At 46.6% G+C, this 24,501-nt stretch overlaps 1 protein-coding gene across 2 annotated transcripts; it reads right to left on the bottom strand.

Annotated features, from left to right (window-relative positions):
* Positions 1-1,224: 1,224 nt before the first annotated feature.
* On the bottom strand, positions 1,225-24,108 carry LOC109905831 (A-kinase anchor protein 1, mitochondrial-like). 2 transcript variants are annotated; one of them, XM_020503461.2, is made up of 12 exons: positions 23,763-24,066; positions 22,326-22,432; positions 9,750-11,479; positions 7,887-8,008; positions 7,625-7,751; positions 7,397-7,524; positions 7,014-7,191; positions 6,781-6,931; positions 6,420-6,487; positions 6,148-6,221; positions 5,982-6,047; positions 1,225-5,731 (listed from the first exon to the last, which is right to left on the bottom strand). In XM_020503461.2, exons 3-12 carry the CDS (start codon positions 11,452-11,454, stop codon positions 5,669-5,671), a joined length of 2,682 nt encoding a protein of 893 aa, XP_020359050.1. In that variant the 5' UTR covers positions 11,455-11,479; positions 22,326-22,432; positions 23,763-24,066; the 3' UTR covers positions 1,225-5,668. The 2 variants fall into 2 exon arrangements, with proteins under 2 accessions (XP_020359050.1, XP_020359049.1); XM_020503460.2 differs by lacking the exon at positions 22,326-22,432 and having other exon boundaries at positions 23,763-24,108.
* Positions 24,109-24,501: the final 393 nt, after the last annotated feature.

The following is a 24,501-nucleotide window of genomic DNA, read 5'->3' as shown; positions in this document are numbered from 1 at the left end:
GTATTGTACTAGAGAGACAATGGTATTGTACTAGAGACAATGGTATTGTACTAGAGAGACAATGGTATTGTGCTAGAGACAATGGTATTGTACTAGAGAGACAATGGTATTGTGCTATAGAGAGACAATGGTATTGTGCTATAGAGAGACAATGGTATTGTGCTATAGAGAGACAATGGTATTGTGCTAGAGAGAGACAATGGTATTGTGCTATAGAGAGACAATGGTATTGTGCTATAGAGAGACAATGGTATTGACAATGGTATTGTGCTAGAGACAATGGTATTGTGCTATAGAGAGACAATGGTATTGTGCTAGAGACAATGGTATTGTACTAGAGACAATGGTATTGTGCTATAGAGACAATGGTATTGTACTAGAGACAATGGTATTGTACTAGAGACAATGGTATTGTACTAGAGACAATGGTATTGTGCTAGAGACAATGGTATTGTACTAGAGAGGCAATGGTATTGTACTAGAGACAATGGTATTGTACTAGAGAGACAATGCTATTGTACTAGAGACAATGGTATTGTACTAGAGAGACAATGGTATTGTACTAGAGACAATGGTATTGTACTAGAGACAATGGTATTGTACTAGAGAGACAATGGTATTGTACTAGAGACAATGGTATTGTACTAGAGAGACAATGGTATTGTACTAGAGACAATGGTATTGTGCTAGAGACAATGGTATTGTGCTAGAGACAATGGTATTGTACTAGAGAGACAATGGTATTGTACTAGAGACAATGGTATTGTACTAGAGACAATGGTATTGTGCTAGAGACAATGGTATTGTACTAGAGAGACAATGGTATTGTACTAGAGACAATGGTATTGTACTAGAGAGACAATGGTATTGTACTAGAGACAATGGTATTGTACTAGAGACAATGGTATTGTGCTAGAGACAATGGTATTGTACTAGAGAGACAATGGTATTGTACTAGAGACAATGGTATTGTACTAGAGAGACAATGGAAATGAAGTTGAAAGGTGGAGTTGCCCTTGAACGGTTTGCTATCAAATTGCAATAAAATGCTTTTCATAAAAGCCCTTTTTATATCAGCAGTTGTCAAAGTGCTATATGCAATTCTGTGCATTTGAGAGTATAGAAGCAACACTCCTTGGACATCATGATTGAAATGTACAGCTGATCTTCACCTCCACCTAGAGGGAGAAATGTTAAACAATCATACATTTCATAACAGAACAGTAGCATTTAATAACTTTATTTTATAGATCTGTACAACCAAGAATCAAACATTTGATGAGCCTTGCAAAAACTGACCTGTACATGTTAAATGCTCTGGGCAGGATTGCTTACACTCATTTAAATAATCAAATGATTAGTTATCTAGCTAAGCAACCACTTCAAACCAGCCTTACCGACAGAACAATGAGCGGTTTTGGAAGGGGTGAACCAAAAACACATGTTCCCTTTGTTTCCAGTGTTATACAAAAGTTCAGTGAAATATCGTATTTACACAGACCTGCACAAGTCAAGAAATAATTCTGGTTTGATCAAGCAAGATAGGAGTTTGAGTGACATGGCAGATGGGTGTCATTTGGATCAATGGAGTAATTAATCTTCGATGACTGTGATATAACCAAGCTGAAATCAAGGAGGAGGACATTGGTTGAAAACAGCTCTTTTAAACATAAAGTTAAGGGACTGAAAAGTTCATACAATATGGCTCCTGCCCCACACCAGCTTTGGACTATAACCTTATCTAGCCTTGACAAGTGCCTTGAATTTGTAGTAAGTTAGTAGCTAGATGCCTTACTTGCTATGGTTCCACAAAACATGAACAGTTTTTAAGGTAGGGGAGATACAGTACTTACATTGGACTAACTAATAACTGACATTTAAACACCTTGGAAGTAAGTCTTTGTAATGTAGTTTACATGCCAATGCTGTCAGTTTTAATAGTAATGCAGGAAAACAGTCAAGCAAAACTGTTAGGTAAGATCCATACTCTATCCTGTTCTTAACGTCAACTCTGCCACAACAAGACCAAGCAGAGGGTCGGAAGCTGCCTTATTAGCAGAGCAATCAAATTCAAGTGTGTGGTATGATTAGCAGACGGGACACATTCAAAAGCAACGATTTGATAAAAATAAAAAAAAGCATTGTGAGGCAACGAGACAGGACAGAGAACTCCAAATCTAGAAGTACAGTAATCATGTCTCCTACACCTAAAAGCAGATAACCCAGATGGGATAGAGCGGAAGCTGCAGCCTGGGCTGGCGGTGAGTCCTGCCTCTGTGCCTCAGTAGGGACGACAACATCGATCAGGAAACATGATCAAAAATACATTCAAAAAATGTATTTGGTTCAATAAATGACACTGCAATTAATCCTATGGAAAACCCAACAAGACCAAAGCACAGCTACAGTATAAAGCTTTGAGAAAAGCTACAGTGCATTCAGAAAGTATTCAAACCCCTTGACTTTTTCCACATTTTGTAACAGGCTTATTCTAAAATGGATTGTATAGTTTTTTTCCCTCTCAATCTACACACAATACCCCATAATGTCAAAGCAAAAACTAGTTTTAGACATTTTTAGCAAATGTATTTAAAAAAGAAATCTAAAACTTAAATATCAAATTTACATAAGTATTCTGACCTTATACTCAGTACTTTCTTAAAGCACCTTTGGCAACAATTACAGCCTCGAGTCTTCTTGGGTATAACGCTACAAGACTGGCACACCTGTATTTGGGGAGTTTCTCACATTCTTCTCTGTAGATCCTCTCAAGCTGTCAGGTTGGATGGGGAGCGTCGCTGCACAGCTATTTTCATGTCTCCCCAGAGATGTTTGATCGGGTTCAAGTCCGGGCTCTGGCTGGGCCACCCCATGGACATTCAGAGACTTGTCCCGAAGCCACTCCTGTATTGTCTTGGCTGTGTGCTTAGGATTGTTGTCCTGTTAGAAGTTGAACCTTCACCCCAGTCTGAGCGCTCTGGAACAGGTTTTCATCAAGGATCTCTCTCTGTACTTTGCTCTGTTCATCTATCCCTTCGATTCTGACTAGTCTCCCAGTCTCTGAAAAACATCCCCACAGCATGATGCTGCCACCACCATGCTTCACCGTAGGGATGGTGCCAGGTTTCCTCCAGACGTGACTCTTGGCTTTCAGACCAGAGTTCAATTTGGTTCCACCAGAAATTAGCATCTTGTTTCTCATGGTCAGAGTCCTTTAGGTGCCTTTTGACAAACTTCACATGGGCTGTCATGTGCTTTTTACTGAGGAGTGGCTTCTGTCGGGCCACTCTACCGTAAAGGCCTGATTGGTGAAGTGCTGCAGAGATGGTTGTACTTCTGCAAGGTTATCACATCTCCACAGCGGAACTCGAGCTCTGTCAGCGTGACCATTGGGTTCTTGGTCACCTCCTTGACCAAGGGGCCCTTCTCCGATTGCTCAGTTTGGCTAGACAGCCAGCTCCAGGAAGAGTCTTGGTGGTTCCAAACTTCTTCCATTTAAGAATGATGGAGGCCACTGGGTTCTTGGGGACCATCAATGCTGCAGAAATGTTTTGGTACCCTTCTCCAGATCTGTGCTTCAACACAATCCTGTCTCGAAGCTCTACGGACAATTCCTTCAACCTCATGGCTTTGTTTTTGCTCTGACATGCACTGTCAACCTTATATGGACAGGTTTGTGCCTTTCCAAATCATATCTAATCAATTGAATTTACCACAGGTGGACTCCAATCAAGTTCTAGAAACATCTCAAGGAAGATCAATGGAAACAGGATGCATCCAAGCTCAATTTCGAGTCATAGCAAAGAGTCTGAATACTTACTTTAAAAAAGTTTGTTTTACATTTTTAATACATTTGCAAAAAATAAGTCAATGGGTTGTTGTGTGTAATACATTTAGAACAGGGCTGTAACGGAACAAAATGTGGAAAAATTCAAGGGATCTGAATACTTCCCAAATGCACTGTATCTATTACAATAATATCTGCAGTGTGGGAGACTGATTCTCATGGCTCACTTTCTCTGTACTTTCATACACTGCTGAAGAGGACTGGTACCTTCAAGGACCTCATTTCTCACCGTGCAAAGGGGCTAACAACCCATTCCAGCCCGCTGGGTTGGATCCATTTAACTACTTTTAAGTATGGAAACTGCAACACAAATGTAAATGTGTAATAATGTTTTGGGGTCAGTATGTAGGAGGAAAAACACAGTGAAGACCATTAGAGGGACGCAGACCTAGGCAGGTTAACATGCATATTAGAAGACAGATTTTTTATATGAGCACTGGGCCTATCCCGACTGAGCAGGGCTAAATTACTCCAACTCAAAGCCGTTCTGTAAGAGTTCCAGGTCAGGTATCACAGGCCTGTCTGTGGTCGTAGTGTTTCCACACACACCAATACTACCGCACGGTGGTGTCCACTCTCTTGAAGTCCTTGGACAGCTGCACCAAGAGTCACGCCAGGCCCCTGGAGTCAGTCGAGGGAAAAAGAGTGGAGCTGGTGCACCCCTACCCTTCCACTCAGCCTCATGTCATGTCCCAGACTCAACAGCTCCAGATAACAGTAGTGGATCTGAAATGTAGTGGTGGGGGTGCCAGCTGTGATGCCAGTCAGGATGATGGAAAAACACTGAAGGCAACCTGCGATTGCATGGTGACACCCCGGGCCACATAGATGGAGAGAAAGGAGGGGTCAGCTTGGTCTGCATGCAGGTCAGTTGGAGATCCCAGAAAAGGAAGCACATTTTGTTTCTCCATAAGGCCACAGTGTTGTACAGACTGGAGAGGCCAGGGCAGATGAGCAGGCCTTCACACGACTCCTGTGACCCCGGTTCTGCACCTTCTCCCTGTCAGTCACCCAGGTCAGCGATAGGACTCAGCCCCACCCCATCTGGCTCCTTGACTGTGGTGAGCACCAACAAAGCTGAGATCTACATTTTTTGGGGTCTCCACAGACAGTCTTAGTCACAACCGTGAATTCAGACACCATTCTTACCCCCCAGGCCTCTATGTCCACAGCCGTCATGATGGGACCAAACGACAAGACACAGCCACCCAGCACATGAAATGGAGACCATGACTACTGCACTACATACAATAATCTAGAAACCTCACATTTAGCCCAATCTTCACAGCCCAATTCCTTCGATGTCACAATAGAATTGTAAATATGTAGTTACAGCTGACAGTGAGGTTAGTTCTCCATTGACAGAGTGTTTTTACATCCACAGCATGAGACTCCACAGGCAAAGTTGGAGTGAAAAGTCAGATAGGAACAAAAAAAATCAGATCGACCTTTATTTAGTTACAATATAGATTTCTTTTTAAAATGTACAAGTACTTTATTTTCCTTCTTCAAGTTCTTTTGGTGTATGGGGGAGTAGAGGAGTTGGCTTATTCTAACGAAATACTTCGTTGTCTTTTCAGCATTCAACCATTTTGAATTTATTTTTGAAACGTGGTGTAAAAACCCAACAATCAAAAACAAAACAAACAAAAAGTCCCAAATCCAGTGGTTGTGTTCCTCCATCGAAGTGTTATGGGGTGTATCTGGAGGGCTGGTAGGGCCAGACTCCAGAGATTAGGTGAGAAGAAGGGGTCTAGGAGGGGTGTGGTGGAGCTGAGAAGGGGTTGAGGGGTGGTGGGCGGGGGGGTCAGGCAGCAAGGTTCAAAAGCTGTCAACCCAGGTACCCAATGCTCGCTCTGCCAGTGTGCGGTTCACTGATAGCAGCTGGAGGGAAGCGGAGAGCAAGATGGAGAAAGATAGTCATCAGATTAGTGTCAAATATCATCATTGATACCGACAGTGTCGTTAGCCAGCCATTGGAATGTTTCTCTGAAATGTCTAGGTTTGTTAAATACAGAAGTATATGAACCATACACCACAAAGACTACTCACGTCACCAAATGTACATTTACACATTTCTATTGTAGTATCTCAAACATGTCCATGACAAATTCCATGATCAATGTGAACGTACCTCTTCTCCAACCATATTCCACATCTGGACCAATGGGAGACCAGTGTTGTTGTCGTAGTTTGTGACCTGGAAGACAGGAAACAGCCGGGTTAGCAACAAATTACCTTCTGTAGAGCGTACAGTGCCTTCATTAGCCTCACGGTGCTGGAGGCTGTATTTTTGGTACCTGTGCAAGCAGTGCTACCCCTCTCGTCATCTCCTCCAGTGCAGAGGTGGCCTCTGTTGAAAAGCTCTTCTCTCCTGTGGATGGATGCATATATAGATGTGTTAACTCAATTGACAAACAGTAGATTTGACGACTTCCCACAGACAGGATGACTTTGGAACAGTTTGACATTCAATTGGATTTGTTTCTTGATTTTGGAAATCGTCCTTGAGAATAAGACATCGTAATTGTAAAGTGATACCATGTCAAATAGCTAAATAAAATGACATTACCTGGAAGGGGGGCAATGTTGTCCAGTAATACTTCTGCACCTTGGAACGGTAATGTTACGAAGTCCGACCTGAACATAAGGATTTCACATTAGAGCAGTCAGTGTGCAGAATGGCCCGCCATCTCTGCTTACATAACATTCTGTTCCCTATATGATACACAACTCTTTTTGACCAGAGGGGGGCACCCAAATACCTAGCAGGACTGTGGTCTATTTTATGTATATTTTTATGTATATTTAAGAAATGAAGGAATGAAAACAGCTTTGAAAGTATGGAAAGATGCCATTTCTTCTGAATTTCAGTTCTGAAAACTTTCTCTGAATAGACTTGAAATAAAATTGTGTCTGAGGGGGGGGCCCACCTTATTTGTCGTAGTGTGTCAATCTTCACTCTGTCATAGCCGCCATAGTCCACATATCGGATCTCAACCTCGTTGGTGTCTTTGTAGAAGGAGATGACCTGGGCTCTCCACCAGGCTCCCTCTACCGCCGGCGCCGCACAGATCACCCCCACTGAGACAGAGAGAGCATCGAGTCGATCACACATCTGGTTCAAAAACATAGTCACACACGTCCCTCCTTGGGGGTCTCTTACCCTCAGCAGGCGAGGGCAGGGTGGGTGTCTCTGGCTGGGAGTAACACAGGAACATCTGCTGGTCCAGGCTGCGCAGGGCGTGGTACGTAGGGTGTGTGTGCTGCTGGACGAAGAGGTGACCCGCCGACACAATGTTCACTACGATCACCTCTACGGTCACACCGCTGGGGAGAAGAAGCTGGGAGAGGAAACAGAGAAGTTAACAACTTTCAAAGGGGAAGCCATTAGGTTAGACATCTCAGTATTTTAGTTTAACCACTTTCTTTGACAAGTCTTGATATCAATTTGGGGGACCTTAACTGTCGTGCAAATAAAGCATGTTTGAACAGATTTGAGAGACAGGAAGAGAGACACCATCCAGGCTCTCTAGGTACCATCCTTACCCAGGTGGTCATGGGCAGCGAGGGTAGCGTGAGTGGCAGAGGTGGGGGGGCATAGAGGTTGGTCAGGTCCAAATCCTTAAACTTCTTCCCGATCAGGGACAAGGCTTTGTCCACCTGCTGCTGGGAACCTAAAAGGGACACACGTTAAACAAACAGAATTCTACCACCAGTTCACTAGCCGAGTCACTCCTGCTCCTTCTGACAGTACAGCATTATACTAAACCTCACCCTCTATGTGGCAGATCTGGAACTCTTGAGTGTAAGGGAGGGTGGAGATGTAGATCTTCGCACCAGAGCTTTGCTTCAGGAAGCTCACGTATCGCCCCTGTTTCCCAATTAACCGACCCACCAGATGCTGAGAGAGAGAGAGAACAGAGACAGTAGTACACATTACAAGGAGATATTGGGTTAGAATTTATGTGAATTCCTATGAAAACTAGTCAATAAATCAAGTCTCGGGGGTGTGTGGGATGGGATGGAGCAGGCTCACCTTTGGCACCTCAATCTCCCAAACGATGAGTTCAGAGCCCAGAGCCATGGCAGGGCTGCCACTGTCCCTAGCTCCCATGGTGCAGCCGCTGTCGACTGAGTCCATGCTGTTCACATCCGAGCCTGGACACACACACAGTTCTGAGTCAGACAGGTATTTTATTCGCCTCACAATTGCACACCCAGACAAGGCAGGTGTCTCTCACATAAACATGTACCATACAAACACACATGACTCACCTGGATAACCTGAAGGTCCAGAGGATCCTCATAAAATAACAAAAACACCAAATAAAATAAACTTGTGAATGTGCATATGTTTAAGATATTCACCAGATCACCCATTCGCCATTGAGCTGCTACTCAAACTAATCAAACAGTGCATAAGACCACGAACATTCATCTAAAGTCCACCCATAGGTGCACACACCACCATGGCATGTCTGATCACTGCTGCTCTGACAAACCAAAAACACAATGACACTCGAGTTCACCTTCTGTGTGACTGTGACCTCTAGTAGAAACACAGCCACAGTCCCTATAGCCCCAGGGTGGTATCTAGTAGAAGCACAGCCACAGTCCCTATAGTCCCAGGGTGGTATCTAGTAGAAGCACAGCCACAGTCCCTATAGTCCCAGGGTGGTATCTAGTAGAAGCACAGCCACAGTCCCTATAGCCCCAGGGTGGTATCTAGTAGAAACACAGCCACAGTCCCTATAGCCCCAGGGTGGTATCTAGTAGAAGCACAGCCACAGTCCCTATAGTCCCAGGGTGGTATCTAGTAGAAGCACAGCCACAGTCCCTATAGTCCCAGGGTGGTATCTAGTAGAAGCACAGCCACAGTCCCTATAGTCCCAGGGTGGTATCTAGTAGAAGCACAGCCCCTATAGCCCCAGGGCAGTATCTAGTAGAAACACAGCCACAGTCCCTATAGCCCCAGGGTGGTATCTAGTAGATACACAGCCACAGTCCCTATAGCCCCAGGGCGGTATCTAGTAGAAACACAGCCACAGTCCCTATAGCCCCAGGGCGGTATCTAGTAGAAACACAGCCACAGTCCCTATAGTCCCAGGGTGGTATCTAGTAGAAACACAGCCACAGTCCCTATAGTCCCAGGGTGGTATCTAGTAGAAACACAGCCACAGTCCCTATAGTCCCAGGGTGGTATCTAGTAGAATCCAAGTATCCAAGGACTAACTTCATCCAAAACTATAAGTGGTAACTAGCCAGCATACTGTTCTGTATTAGCCACCATCACCAGCAAAGAAGATTAAGTTGAGAATATTATCCCCGCAATTATAATTATTATTTAAAGCATTTCATAGATTTTCAAAATCGGAGATATGCTGAACGGTATGCTTTTCTGTGCTGGTGGCAGACTAGCTTGTTTGGCCCACACCGGTCATGTACTCCTCCAGCTACTTTTTGGAGATCACATTAGTTGGAATTGGAAAGCTGCATCACAGAAGAAGAGAGTTAACCCTCCCCTTCACACAGTCTTGCCAACTTCTGAATATAATAATTTTACCAGATCTAAGACCAAAGCCGGTGACATTCCAAATGATTAACACTTAGTTTGTGCTACATTTCTCTCAGCTTTTGAATGTTGGTAGATGTAATCTAATGTTGAACAAAGGACTCTATGCTGACACAGAAGGCTTCCTTCTTCTTCCCTCAGCTTGCCCCTCTGTCTGGAGAAACTGGAAATAATGATGGAAATCAAAAGGCCTCATTACCACGTAGGGGAGACTACGACAGACAAGTGTCCATGGGTATTTGAGCAGCTAAGGGGAGCCATGTGTACATCAGTGCTGGGGTGTGCCATGAGCCTGACCCCACTACAGGGTGTGGTGTGTGCTCCTACCTCCAGACTGATCGGTCTCAGTCTCACTCATCCCATGAGAACCGTTCCTCAGGCCCATGCCGTTGAGCCTCTTCACTTGGCCAACAGCACCCAGCACATGGCCTGGTAGAGCTGCCATGACCTCTGCCTCGGTCACTACCTCTTCTGGGGCTTGGGGCAGACCACCCTCCCCCTCAGACATCCCTGACACCTGGATCAGATCCTCCTGGTTCTCCCTGCTCTGCTGGTCCTCACTGCTTACCCCATCCTCAGAGTGGCACGTACTACAGGCTGAGTCCTCTGCCACCATCACCCCCCCATCTCCCTTCAGTTTGTCCAGGTTGCTAGGCACGCCCCTCACTTCTTGCCTCCCCTCCTGTGAGGATGCTGTTGCCCAGGGGTTACTCAGTGCGTTCGCTGTCCCCATGTGCTCCCATGCCGGGGTAGGCGGGCAACCATTGGGGATCCCTTCTTTCTGCTGCTCTCTCCACTCTATCTCAGAGTGGCTTATTGGGGAGGGCCCTTCCTCCATGTTCCTTGTGAGTGGCTCTTGCTCAGAGCATGGCCTCCCATTGGCCAGTGGGGTGCTTCTGAAGCTGTGCTCGGTGGCGGATTGGCCAAGCCAGGTCTCTGGACAGGAGGTAACACCGAGGACCTCCTGGGTGGCTGCAGAGATGACCTCAGTGATCAGACCTGCTGCCAGGTACTCCAGCTCCTCAGTGCTGCCAGGTGCCCCGTTCTCTTGCTGGGGGCCTTGGGTTGGGGAGGCCAGAGTACTGGTGATGACGGCATGGTAGGAGCCCTGCGATGATATGGGGGTCTCTGGGAAGAGGGGTTCATGTATGACTACTGTCAGGGCCTGGGCCGGCATCTCAGCTGAGATGACAGGCGAGGAGGGCAGCTCATCTTTGGTACTGCTGGAGGGGACCGGGAGCGAATCTTTAGCCACTAGCTCCACCAGCAGGTTCTGTGTGAAGGCCACTGCTGCCTCATGGGCTGCTGCCACCTCTCCCTCTGGATCGGGCCTCTCTGCATTCGTCAGGTCTGCTGCTATGGAGGAACTAGTCGTGGCGTGGGCCGTCTGGGAGAGTACAAGTGCTTCTGATGCTGTGGAGATGGCCTCCTTCACTGGAGCATGGACCTGCTCGGTAACCGTTGATTTCACCGGCACTGTAACCAAGGCAATGGTGGCTGGCGGGCTCTTCACAGTGGCCCAGTGTTCTCCCGGGGGGCCCGAGCTCCCCTCCCTAGTCTGTGTTGGTAAAGGCGAGGCTGCGGGAGAACTGCTCCTGGGTGTCTGTCGGCAGCTATCTACACCAGGGTCTGTGACTGCGCTGGCTCTGTCTGGATGGTGGGAGGCCCTCTCTGTAGGTGAACAGGATGTACTCTGTACCTCTACTGCCTCGGCATTAATGGCCGGGATGTGAATCTGTGCTATGACGTCCTGTTCTGTTGACCGTTGCTGGTTGGCCTTGGATGGTCTCACTCTGCTGCTAGTTGTTGGGGTAATGGCTGTCCTGCAGGGGGACACTGTCCCTTTCTCTACCAGGCCGTTGCTGCCCTCACTGAGAGCCGGGGACATCAGCAGGCCCATGGCCGCTGCCCCCTCTTCGCTGTCGTGGTTGGTGATTCGCTCTTTCTTGCGTGAGATGTACCACCACCAGCCTATAAGCGCCAGCACTCCAGGCAGCGTGTACGGAACAATAGACCGGAACCTCAGTGGCATCTCCTCAGGACCCTAGCAGCTACACCTGTATGTGGAGGGAGGGATGGAGGGAGGGAGAGAGAAAAAGGCAGAGGTTAGCTTATTGGAGGGAGATATGTGCATCTTTTAGTTTCACTCATTTTGAGATTGGGACTATAATGTCAAATAGGATATTAAGTTAAGACAAACTGGCTAACATTTTGAATAGCCTAAGGATCTTGTTTGACACTTAGCCCCCCAAAAAAATAGGCCCTCGAGTTGCATATCTCTGGGTATTATGATAGTGTAAAGACTATAGCAGGTACACTATAGCACTGTAGTGTGTACATGTGTAATCACACCTACAGCAACGAGAAGGGTGTGCGAGTGGCAAATCGATTCAAAATGGATCAGCCCTGTTCACACAGCTCTGACAATAAGTACGGCACTGGGAGAACAACATGTGATGATCGTAAGGAAACTGTCCTATGACAGCTAAAAATAATGGACAAAAAGGATAAGGAAATAAATACTTTAGAAACTATCATGGTTGTTAACAGGTGCGAGCAGAGCTTCAAAGAAACGACAGTAATGAAACCTGATGAGGTGTTACTCCTGAGAATAGGCCTAGACTAACAAATGACACAGTGAAGTAATTCATGCAAATATCTCACACACACACCACACCCACTTGATGAGCTACACAATGCTTTCGGATACATACAACACTGACACAGAACTTTTGTCAACAGCTCCTGGTGAACAAAGTCGCAGCGACCTGAACATAATATACTCCTTTTGACTGTTGACATGAATGAACATACACATGTCTGTAAAAGCCCGATAGACATTGGTCACGCCACGGTTTTCTATTGCCTCATTGAGAAATGTTCAAACACAGAGACATTCCCATGGCTTGAAGTAATATTTGTTTCTACTTCTGAACTAAACCAAGCTGCAACCAAAATACCTCGTTCCTAGCAGGAGAAGCAGCTGTGCCACCATCAGGGCTAATGTTTAACCTCCCTGTACCTACTGGGCATGCCTAGATGCTCCACTGCTGATTGGTCGAAGCACTCAATGTTATAAAAGGAAGTCCGTGCATGCCTTTCCTTAACAGACCCAGACTGGAGAAGGAATGCATCACAGGGGTGACTCCCTCGGCTGCCCCCCCCCCCTCTCCCCTCTCTCTTCCTTCTCCCAGCCTACTAGGGTGTGTGACGGCTGGGCTTCCACTGCCCCTTAGCACGCACCAACACACACAGCAGGCACATACACAGGAGCCAGGTCAACATGAACCTGGACTTTAAACTCTATGGCCCGGAAGGTGCAGAACACACTGTGAACCTGGAACTGACAGAGCCAGTGTCAGTCTGACCTTTCATGTACCCTGTACAGGTAGGGTACATGAAAGGTCACATTCACAGAGCGGCTGTATGCGAGGAGAAGCTAATCGCTGCAGTTTAAACCATAGTTCAGTTCCTTCATACCCCACAACTGAGGAGGACTTTACTTTCCAATGAGCAGAAACTTGTCCCATTGATATTAGCCATTTGCTTAGACCATGGTTTGAAAATGAGGACCTTCCAGGCCCATTTGTATGAGTCTATTACATATTTTACCTGTTCAAGGGACAACAGCACACAGCAGAGGGCAGCAGAAGCAACACACTAATGACTTCCTAGAAACTTCCACACCTGACAATACGGAAGGCGTGAGAACCTCAACAAGCCTCTTGTTTTACAGAGCTTATGCACCTATAAGAGGCTCTGAGATGAATGACATGGGATTAGGAGAGGTGAATTGTGGGCTGCCCTAACACTGACCCAAGTAAAGGTATTGATGTGCAGGGGAAAAACAGGTAGGCTTCAAATGCCTCCAGATAAACCAAGATTGGGTCATTTTCAGTAGGGTAGAGTTCAAAAACAAAGGTTTCTTATTTGACAAGTTCACCAATGAAGCGTTTACCCAGGCAGTCCATTTCTGATCATTTCCCCACTAATAGGGCTTTTGACCAATCTCACAGGATATTTTTCAGATCTGATCAGTCAAAAGACCAATTAGTGGGACAAATTTTTTGGGCTGCCTATGTCAATGCAGCCTTAGCACCTCCACATTTCAAAACATATTCTCCCTATTCGCCATGAGCCAGTAGTTTATCAAAACAGAGCATCAGTGGCATGTTCCGCAGTGAATGGCAAGGTGCATGGACCTGGTTAGTAAATTATACATCACTTGCTATCCATTTCAAGTGTCCATAAGCAAATTAAATTATGTAGCCTTATCTTATATGGTGACCATATATCCAAACTATTGTAGTATGCTCCTTTGGCTAACTAAAACCTTGTGTAGGCTGAAAAACACAGTGCCATCATCAGTCCCCTTTCACCTTTGTAACAAATGTACGCATTCTAAAAAGCTTATACAACATCTAAACCAGCAGACTGGAGACGGGATATAGTAGGGCAGTGATGTGCAGTAGCAGACTGGATATAGTAGGGCAGTGATGTGCAGTAGCAGACTGGATATAGTAGGGCAGTGATGTGCAGTAGCAGACTGGATATAGTAGGGCAGTGATGTGCAGTAGCAGACTGGATATAGTAGGGCAGTGATGTGCAGTAGCAGACTGGATATAGTAGGGCAGTGATGTGCAGTAGCAGACTGGATATAGTAGGGCAGTGATGTGCAGTAGCAGACTGGATATAGTAGGGCAGTGATGTGCAGTAGCAGACTGGATATAGTAGGGCAGTGATGTGCAGTAGCAGACTGGAGACGGGATATAGTAGGGCAGTGATGTGCGGTAGCAGACTGGAGACGGGATATAGTAGGGCAGTAATGTGCAGTAGCAGACTGGAGATGGGATATAGTAGGGCAGTAATGTGCAGTAGCAGACTGGAGACGGGATATAGTAGGGCAGTGATGTGCAGTAGCAGACTGGAGACGGGATATAGTAGGGCAGTGATGTGCAGTAGCAGACTGGAGACGGGATATAGTAGGGCAGTGATGAGCAGTAGCAGACTGGAGACGAGATATAGTAGGGCAGTAATGTGCAGTAGCAGACTGGAGACGGGATATAGTAGGGCAGTAATGTGCAGTAGCAGACTGGAGATGGGATATAGTAGGGCAGTAATGTGCAGTAGCAGACTGGAGATGGGATATAGTAGGGCAGTGATGTGCAGTAGCAGACTGGAGACTGGATATAGTAGGGCAGTGATGTGCAGTAGCAGACTGGAGACGGGATATAGTAGGGCAGTAATGTGCAGTAGCAGACTGGAGAAGGGATATAGTAGGGCAGTGATGTGCAGTAGCAGACTGGAGACTAGATATAGTAGGGCAGTGATGTGCAGTAGCAGACCGGAGATGGGATATAGTAGGGCAGTGATGTGCAGTAGCAGACTGGAGACGGGATATAGTAGGGCAGTGATGTGCAGTAGCAGACTGGAAACGGGATATAGTAGGGCAGTGATGTGCAGTAGCAGACTGGAAACGGGATATAGTAGGGCAGTGATGTGCAGTAGCAGACTGGAGACGGGTTATAGTAGGGCAGTGATGTGCAGTAGCAGACTGGAGACGGGATATAGTAGGGCAGTGATGTGCAGTAGCAGACTGGAAACAGGATATAGTAGGGCAGTGATGTGCAGTAGCAGACTGGAAACAGGATATAGTAGGGCAGTGATGTGCAGTAGCAGACTGGAGACGGGATATAGTAGGGCAGTGATGTGCAGTAGCAGACTGGAGAAGGGATATTGTAGGGCAGTGATGTGCAGTAGCAGACTGGATATAGTAGGGCAGTGATGTGCAGTAGCAGACTGGATATAGTAGGGCAGTGATGTGCAGTACCAGACTGGATATAGTAGGGCAGTGATGTGCAGTAGCAGACTGGATATAGTAGGGCAGTGATGTGCAGTAGCAGACTGGATATAGTAGGGCAGTGATGTGCAGTAGCAGACTGGATATAGTAGGGCAGTGATGTGCAGTAGCAGACTGGATATAGTAGGGCAGTGATGTGCAGTAGCAGACTGGATATAGTAGGGCAGTGATGTGCAGTAGCAGACTGGATATAGTAGGGCAGTGATGTGCAGTAGCAGACTGGATATAGTAGGGCAGTGATGTGCAGTAGCAAACTGGATATAGTAGGGCAGTGATGTGCAGTAGCAGACTGGAGAAGGGATATTGTAGGGCAGTGATGTGCAGTAGCAGACTGGATATAGTAGGGCAGTGATGTGCAGTAGCAGACTGGATATAGTAGGGCAGTGATGTGCAGTACCAGACTGGATATAGTAGGGCAGTGATGTGCAGTAGCAGACTGGATATAGTAGGGCAGTGATGTGCAGTAGCAGACTGGATATAGTAGGGCAGTGATGTGCAGTAGCAGACTGGATATAGTAGGGCAGTGATGTGCAGTAGCAGACTGGATATAGTAGGGCAGTGATGTGCAGTAGCAGACTGGATATAGTAGGGCAGTGATGTGCAGTAGCAGACTGGATATAGTAGGGCAGTGATGTGCAGTAGCAAACTGGATATAGTAGGGCAGTGATGTGCAGTAGCAAACTGGAGACGGGATATAGTAGGGCAGTGATGTGCGGTAGCAGACTGGAGACGGGATATAGTAGGGCAGTAATGTGCAGTAGCAGACTGGAGATGGGATATAGTAGGGCAGTAATGTGCAGTAGCAGACTGGAGACGGGATATAGTAGGGCAGTAATGTGCAGTAGCAGACTGGAGATGGGATATAGTAGGGCAGTGATGTGCAGTAGCAGACTGGAGACGGGATATAGTAGGGCAGTGATGTGCAGTAGCAGACCGGAGATGGGATATAGTAGGGCAGTGATGTGCAGTAGCAGACTGGAGACGGGATATAGTAGGGCAGTGATGTGCAGTAGCAGACTGGAGAAGGGATATTGTAGGGCAGTGATGTGCAGTAGCAGACGCGACGGGATATAGTAGGGCAGTGATGTGCAGTAGCAGACTGGATATAGTAGGGCAGTGATGTGCAGTAGCAGACTGGATATAGTAGGGCAGTGATGTGCAGTAGCAGACTGGATATAGTAGGGCAGTGATGTGCAGTAGCAGAATGGAAACAGGATATAGTAGGGCAGTGATGTGCAGTAGCAGACTGGAGAAGGGATATTGTAGGGCAGTGATGTGCAGTAGCAGACGAGACGGGATATAGTAGGGCAGTGATGTGCAGTAGCAGACTGGATATAGTAGGGCAGTGATGTGCAGTAGCAGACTGGATATAGTAGGGCAGTGATGTGCAGTAGCAGACTGGATATAGTAGGGCAGTGATGTGCAGTACCAGACTGGATATAGTAGGGCAGTGATGTGCAGTACCAGACTGGATATAGTAGGGCAGTGATGTGCAGTACCAGACTGGATATAGTAGGGCAGTGATGTGCAGTAGCAGACTGGATATAGTAGGGCAGTGATGTGCAGTAGCAGACTGGATATAGTAGGGCAGTGATGTGCAGTAGCAGACGGGATATAGTAGGGCAGTGATGTGCAGTAGCAGACTGGAGACGGGATATAGTAGGGCAGTGATGTGCGGTAGCAGACTGGAGACGGGATATAGTAGGGCAGTAATGTGCAGTAGCAGACTGGAGATGGGATATAGTAGGGCAGTAATGTGCAGTAGCAGACTGGAGACGGGATATAGTAGGGCAGTAATGTGCAGTAGCAGACTGGAGATGGGATATAGTAGGGCAGTGATGTGCAGTAGCAGACTGGAGACGGGATATAGTAGGGCAGTGATGTGCAGTAGCAGACTGGAGACGGGATATAGTAGGGCAGTAATGTGCAGTAGCAGACTGGAGACGGGATATAGTAGGGCAGTGATGTGCAGTAGCAGACTGGAAACAGGATATAGTAGGGCAGTGATGTGCAGTAGCAGACTGGAGAAGGGATATTGTAGGGCAGTGATGTGCAGTAGCAGACGCGATGGGATATAGTAGGGCAGTGATGTGCAGTAGCAGACTGGATATAGTAGGGCAGTGATGTGCAGTAGCAGACTGGATATAGTAGGGCAGTGATGTGCAGTAGCAGACTGGATATAGTAGGGCAGTGATGTGCAGTAGCAGACTGGATATAGTAGGGCAGTGATGTGCAGTAGCAGAATGGAAACAGGATATAGTAGGGCAGTGATGTGCAGTAGCAGACTGGAGAAGGGATATTGTAGGGCAGTGATGTGCAGTAGCAGACTGGAGACGAGATATAGTAGGGCAGTAATGTGCAGTAGCAGACTGGAGACGGGATATAGTAGGGCAGTAATGTGCAGTAGCAGACTGGATATAGTAGGGCAGTGATGTGCAGTAGCAGACTGGATATAGTAGGGCAGTGATGTGCAGTAGCAGACTGGATATAGTAGGGCAGTGATGTGCAGTAGCAGAATGGAAACAGGATATAGTAGGGCAGTGATGTGCAGTAGCAGACTGGAGAAGGGATATTGTAGGGCAGTGATGTGCAGTAGCAGACTGGAGACGAGATATAGTAGGGCAGTAATGTGCAGTAGCAGACTGGAGACGGGATATAGTAGGGCAGTAATGTGCAGTAGCAGACTGGATATAGTAGGGCAGTGATGTGCAGTAGCAGACTGGATATAGTAGGGCAGTGATGTGCAGTAGCAGACTGGAGACTGGATATAGTAGGGCAGTAATGTGCAGTAGCAGACTGGAGACTGGATATAGTAGGGCAGTGATGTGCAGTAGCAGACTGGAGACTAGATATAGTAGGGCAGTGATGTGCAGTAGCAGACCGGAGAAGGGATATAGTAGGGCAGTGATGTGCAGTAGCAGACTGGAGACGGGATATAGTAGGGCAGTGATGTGCAGTAGCAGACTGGAGACGGGTTATAGTAGGGCAGTGATGTGCAGTAGCAGACTGGAGACGGGTTATAGTAGGGCAGTGATGTGCAGTAGCAGACTGGAGACGGGATATAGTAGGGCAGTGATGTGCAGTAGCAGACTGGAAACAGGATATAGTAGGGCAGTGATGTGCAGTAGCAGACTGGAGACGGGATATAGTAGGGCAGTGATGTGCAGTAGCAGACTGGAGAAGGGATATTGTAGGGCAGTGATGTGCAGTAGCAGACGCGACGGGATATAGTAGGGCAGTGATGTGCAGTAGCAGACTGGATATAGTAGGGCAGTGATGTGCAGTAGCAGACTGGATATAGTAGGGCAGTGATGTGCAGTAGCAGACTGGATATAGTAGGGCAGTGATGTGCAGTAGCAGACTGGATATAGTAGGGCAGTGATGTGCAGTAGCAGAATGGAAACAGGATATAGTAGGGCAGTGATGTGCAGTAGCAGACTGGAGAAGGGATATTGTAGGGCAGTGATGTGCAGTAGCAGACTGGAGACGAGATATAGTAGGGCAGTAATGTGCAGTAGCAGACTGGAGACGGGATATAGTAGGGCAGTAATGTGCAGTAGCAGACTGGAGATGGGATATAGTAGGGCAGTGATGTGCAGTAGCAGACTGGATATAGTAGGGCAGTGATGTGCAGTAGCAGACTGGATATAGTAGGGCAGTGATGTGATGTGCAGTAGCAGACTGGAGACGGGATATAGTAGGGCAGTGATGTGCGGTAGCAGACTGGAGACGGGATATAGTAGGGCAGTAATGTGCAGTAGCAGACTGGAGATGGGATATAGTAGGGCAGTAATGTGCAGTAGCAGACTGGAGACGGGATATAGTAGGGCAGTAATGTGCAGTAGCAGACTGGAGATGGGATATAGTAGGGCAGTGATGTGCAGTAGCAGACTGGAGACGGGATATAGTAGGGCAGTGATGTGCAGTAGCAGACTGGAGACGAGATATAGTAGGGCAGTAATGTGCAGTAGCAGACTGGAGACGGGATATAGTAGGGCAGTAATGTGCAGTAGCAGACTGGAGATGGGATATAGTAGGGCAGTGATGTGCAGTAGCAGACTGGAGACTGGATATAGTAGGGCAGTGATGTGCAGTAGCAGACTGGAGACGGGATATAGTAGGGCAGTGATGTGCAGTAGCAGACTGGAGAAGGGATATAGTAGGGCAGTGATGTGCAGTAGCAGACTGGAGACTAGATATAGTAGGGCAGTGATGTGCAGTAGCAGACTGGAGACGGGATATAGTAGGGCAGTGATGTGCAGTAGCAGACTGGAAACAGGATATAGTAGGGCAGTGATGTGCAGTAGCAGACTGGAGACGGGATATAGTAGGGCAGTGATGTGCAGTAGCAGACTGGAGAAGGGATATTGTAGGGCAGTAGCAGACGCGACGGGATATAGTAGGGCAGTGATGTGCAGTAGCAGACTGGATATAGTAGGGCAGTGATGTGCAGTAGCAGACTGGATATAGTAGGGCAGTGATGTGCAGTAGCAGACTGGATATAGTAGGGCAGTGATGTGCAGTAGCAGACTGGATATAGTAGGGCAGTGATGTGCAGTAGCAGAATGGAAACAGGATATAGTAGGGCAGTGATGTGCAGTAGCAGACTGGAGAAGGGATATAGTAGGGCAGTGATGTGCGGTAGCAGACTGGAGACGGGATATAGTAGGGCAGTAATGTGCAGTAGCAGACTGGAGATGGGATATAGTAGGGCAGTAATGTGCAGTAGCAGACTGGAGACGGGATATAGTAGGGCAGTAATGTGCAGTAGCAGACTGGAGATGGGATATAGTAGGGCAGTGATGTGCAGTAGCAGACTGGAGACGGGATATAGTAGGGCAGTGATGTGCAGTAGCAGACTGGAGACGAGATATAGTAGGGCAGTGATGTGCAGTAGCAGACGAGACGGGATATAGTAGGGCAGTGATGTGCAGTAGCAGACTGGATATAGTAGGGCAGTGATGTGCAGTAGCAGACTGGATATAGTAGGGCAGTGATGTGCAGTAGCAGACTGGATATAGTAGGGCAGTGATGTGCAGTACCAGACTGGATATAGTAGGGCAGTGATGTGCAGTAGCAGACTGGATATAGTAGGGCAGTGATGTGCAGTAGCAGACTGGAGACGGGATATAGTAGGGCAGTGATGTGCAGTAGCAGACTGGAGACGGGATATAGTAGGGCAGTGATGTGCAGTAGCAGACTGGAAAAGGGATATAGTAGGGATATGTGCAGTGATGTGCAGTAGCAGGCTGGAGAAGGGATATAGTAGATCAGTGATGTGCAGTAGCAGACTGGAGACGGGATATAGTAGGGCAGTGATGTGCAGTAGCAGACTGGAGAAGGGATATAGTAGGGCAGTGATGTGCAGTAGCAGACTGGAGAAGGGATATAGAAGGGATATGTGCAGTGATGTGGGGGGAAGGAGTCACTGGGACTTCATGGTTGAAGGACAGGGATTAGAACGGGGTCAATCAGATAGCATTAGTCACACAGGGTAAGACTGGCAGGACCACCCCCTCCCTGTCCAAGAGCAGCCCCCACCACCACTATGACACCACCTGGCCCAGTTGTGGCTTCTTAAGCATCCCTATATACCCAGCTAACCGTAACATCTGCCCCCAGGGTAGACAAAAACAAACATGCCCCCGTCATATATCCAGGCTGTAACACAACCGGCTGTGATTGGGAGTCCCATAGGGCCAAGCACAATTGGTTTGGCTGGTGAAGGCAGTCATAGTCAATAAGAATTTGTTCTTAATTGACTTGCCTAGTTAAATAAAAGGTTACATTTAAAAATGTAAAAACTATGTGGCCTGCACAGCACAACAGTTCTCTCAATAAAACTGGGTAGAAAAGCAGAAGAGTAAAGCTTTAAGAGTTCCACATTGATATGTACAGGATTTTCTGATCAAATGTTGGATGGAAGACATTGGATGGAAGGTCTAATATCATAGAAATTAATGAACAGTGGCATTATATGATATTAAGATGCATTTTAAGAATATTGTGCTGGAGACTGTTATTTAACTGAATAGATTGCAAGTTGCAAGACTCTTCATCACAACACCAACGGAGTTTATAACTTGAGCAACCATCAGATTGATAATGCAGAGCAGAGGAGCCCTATCCCTGGCAGTTGTGCATTTGAGGCTAGCCCCACAACAGGTTCCCCGTTCCTGCCTTGTCAAAACAATGTCTGGATTTATAATGACATTCAATGATTTCCCTCATCCTGAATAGCCAATTAGGTCAGCACCACTTAACTTCAAATGTACTGATTCATAACCATGACAACATTCTTCGTCTAATACTAACCAGCAACATGGTGGAAGATATCCAATGTGAAACAGTAAACTGATCAAGGCTACGTCAGTTTTGCACAAGGCCAAATAGGGGCATCTTGCAGAGTAAGGCTTTAGTAGAATACACACACCACACTAGAAAATCCTACAATGTTGGATTAGGCAACGTGCTGGAAATAGTATCACTTTATATGCTGGACCTCAAGGCTGGTTCATTATAGATTCCTCTAGTTCTGCAGACTAGTTTAACAAGCGAGACCCTACGTGAAGGTCCATGACACCTTGCTAGCTAAAGACGTGCCCCAGACTCTTTTTTTATCACCTTATTTACTTCACCAAAAGCACATCAACAGGTAGTACAGGTATCCTCATGACATGGCACTAGACGGTGGGCCTTTCCTCATTAGTTGTCTATTGATCCTCTATAGTTCGTAAAAGCAAGCTGGATGCTGATGACAGAGTGCACCCATCAGAGCAACTCCAAGTTTGCAGTGTGTCTAAAAAAATATATATATACCATTTTGCTCAAAACATATTTTGGGGTACCATTATGCGTGTACATTACTGTATCTATACTGGATATTGTTTTTCAAAAGGCAAAGTTCAAAAGTCGCTAGTGTGCGTAAAAAAAATCCCGTGTGTCATGAGTTGTTCTGACATTCACCTTCGACAAGGTTAGAATAAACAACGCCCACTACACAAAGTTAGTCCAGTCGCATAATAAAAGGATGTGGTTACTACCTTTCTCTGCGCACACTCGCCATGTGTGCGTGTTTCACTCCACCGCCTGCCTAGGCATGCCTACTTACTGGAGACTCGAAAAAAATCAGGCTGCGCTGCTGTACGACCTTGGAGGTAGATAAGGGAAGGGTCACTCGGTATTTGCTTTACATGTTACAAACCATACAATGCGCTGAGCACGAGCAGTTTATTACACAGCGATACTGCATTGGGATACTAGGCAACCTTGTAAAAGACCTACGATTATAATGCTTCTCCCCCCAGTCGAGAGCTTTCTACGAGGAGAATTAATCCCATAGCAGTGTACACAAATGTGATGGCGAATATTTACATTAGTTTCATTGTACACTGACTGCGTCCTATAAAACCGGGCCTCAATTAACGTTTCAGGGAATATTTGATGGTTGATTGAGCAGGCAATATTTGAGTCGACGTTAATGGGGCTTCAGAAATAGCCTATGCACCGCTACTTGACAACCTATAGCAAACACTTGTCATTCCAGAGCAGAGACTGGAAAAGTTGAGGCTCCCAGTGCTTGTGCAATAGCTGCATAAGGGCAGAGTGTTTGGGCTAGGTAATTTGCTAGCTATGACCTACACTGAGTGTAATAAAAGCATGGTAGGCCGCAACGCATGACGATTTGTAATGTATGAAGTTTACCGGGTTGCCCAACACTATTGTAATAAAACACCAATTAAAACGAGTTAAATCACAATGACTTCAAATGATTTAACCAAACACAATATATTCAAGATCTTGGCGAAACCGTGCATTTATGTGCCTAATTGAAGCATTAGGCTACGGTTAGCCATTTTCGTTGAGTCTGAACTCCTGACACTTCATTCACAATGTTACTGCGAGGCACGCGGCAAACTGTTCCGCTACCGTAACATTTAAATTGTGTCCTGGCAGTCGAGAGTAGATCGTGACCAAAAGTCGCATATATTGTGCATTATGATAGTGGTAGTCATGAAGGCTAGCCTGGCAATGCTAGGCTAACTCTGCAGCGTGGGCCTCGAAACCTTCACGTTAGCTTGCTAGCTGGACATCGTGGATAACCACCTTGTTTGCTAGCAATTAACATGATCCGTCCAAGCAAACTCATGGACACAAAATTGTGATTTATATGTTGAGTCCATTGTCATTTTAGGACGCCGAGTAAACTACATAGTTCGATGTCTAGGTGAAACGTGTATTCAATGACAAGGGCTTCAGCCGCTGCACATTTCTAGAATGACGATACATTTGTAACCAATTTAGCGAAACGACGACTGTTCCATTTATTGGAATGAAACTTTGTAGTGCAAAATTGTAGCCAACTGGCGAAACAACTCGAGATTGTTACATTGATGCAACTAGCCAAGCTACATATCAAACTGACATCTTCTGTGAGTCTGGCTGTCAATTTTACATTAGCAGCCCTGGACAATACTTACAGTATACAAGCGTCCTCCGCGCCGCCACGGTGAATTAAAGTAGTGATATAAACGTACGTATTCCGGGCCCGACTAAATCCCAACGTGTGCCCCCCCTACACTGTCTCTTTCTCTATCCTCCCCACGTGTTGACCATCCAAGCACTAAACTCTAAAAACAGACCTAACAGCTGATCAAACCTCGCGATAATGATGCAGAAGGGCGATGACAATAGAGACGGTAGTCTCGCGAGGTCATGCAGATGAGGTGAAGTTTTATTGTGACTAAGGACACAATTATCTCGGAGTAGTTCTTTAACTAAATATGCTTTCACATGAAACCGACTTCCTCGCTGTACATGGTCTCTGTCTCATTGGACATGGGAAGAAGTCCAGAGGCTGCCGAGGGGTGGACGGCTCATAAATGTCTGGAACGGAGTAAATGGAATGGAATCAAACACATGGAAACCATGTAGTTGATACCATTCCACCGATTCTGCTACAGCCATTAGCAAGAGCCCGTCCTCCCCAATCAAGGAACCACCAACCTCTGGGAAATATCAATGACACCCTCCTTGCGTCCTCTTCTCCTTCTCAAAAACCATTGGTTGAGAGCTAGAAGTCCCTCCCCTCTGACCTTTTACGCCAATGAGGAGGAGAGGGGGGGCGAGAGGAGTAGCAATTGTGATTGTCCCATAGGCATAGGTTGTCCTCGGCATTGTAGATTTAGTTCATGAGCACTTCTACTACCCATTACTTCA

This window comes from Oncorhynchus kisutch, linkage group LG15, assembly GCF_002021735.2.
Source record: "Oncorhynchus kisutch isolate 150728-3 linkage group LG15, Okis_V2, whole genome shotgun sequence".
NCBI classification, from domain to species: Eukaryota; Metazoa; Chordata; class Actinopteri; order Salmoniformes; family Salmonidae; genus Oncorhynchus; species Oncorhynchus kisutch.
This window is presented reverse-complemented; position numbering and strand designations above follow the sequence as displayed.

Bases quoted from the DNA above. Each gene is read 5' to 3' on its own strand.
- LOC109905831 (XM_020503460.2), bottom strand. From the start codon at position 11,454: ATGCCACTGAGGTTCCGGTCTATTGTTCCGTACACGCTGCCTGGAGTG. The intron at 8,009-9,749 runs GTAGGAGCACAC...GTGTGTGTCCAG, and splicing joins TGAGACCGATCAGTCTGGAG to GCTCGGATGTGAACAGCATG. The intron at 7,525-7,624 runs GTGAGGTTTAGT...TGTCCCTTTTAG, and splicing joins CCAGATCTGCCACATAGAGG to GTTCCCAGCAGCAGGTGGAC.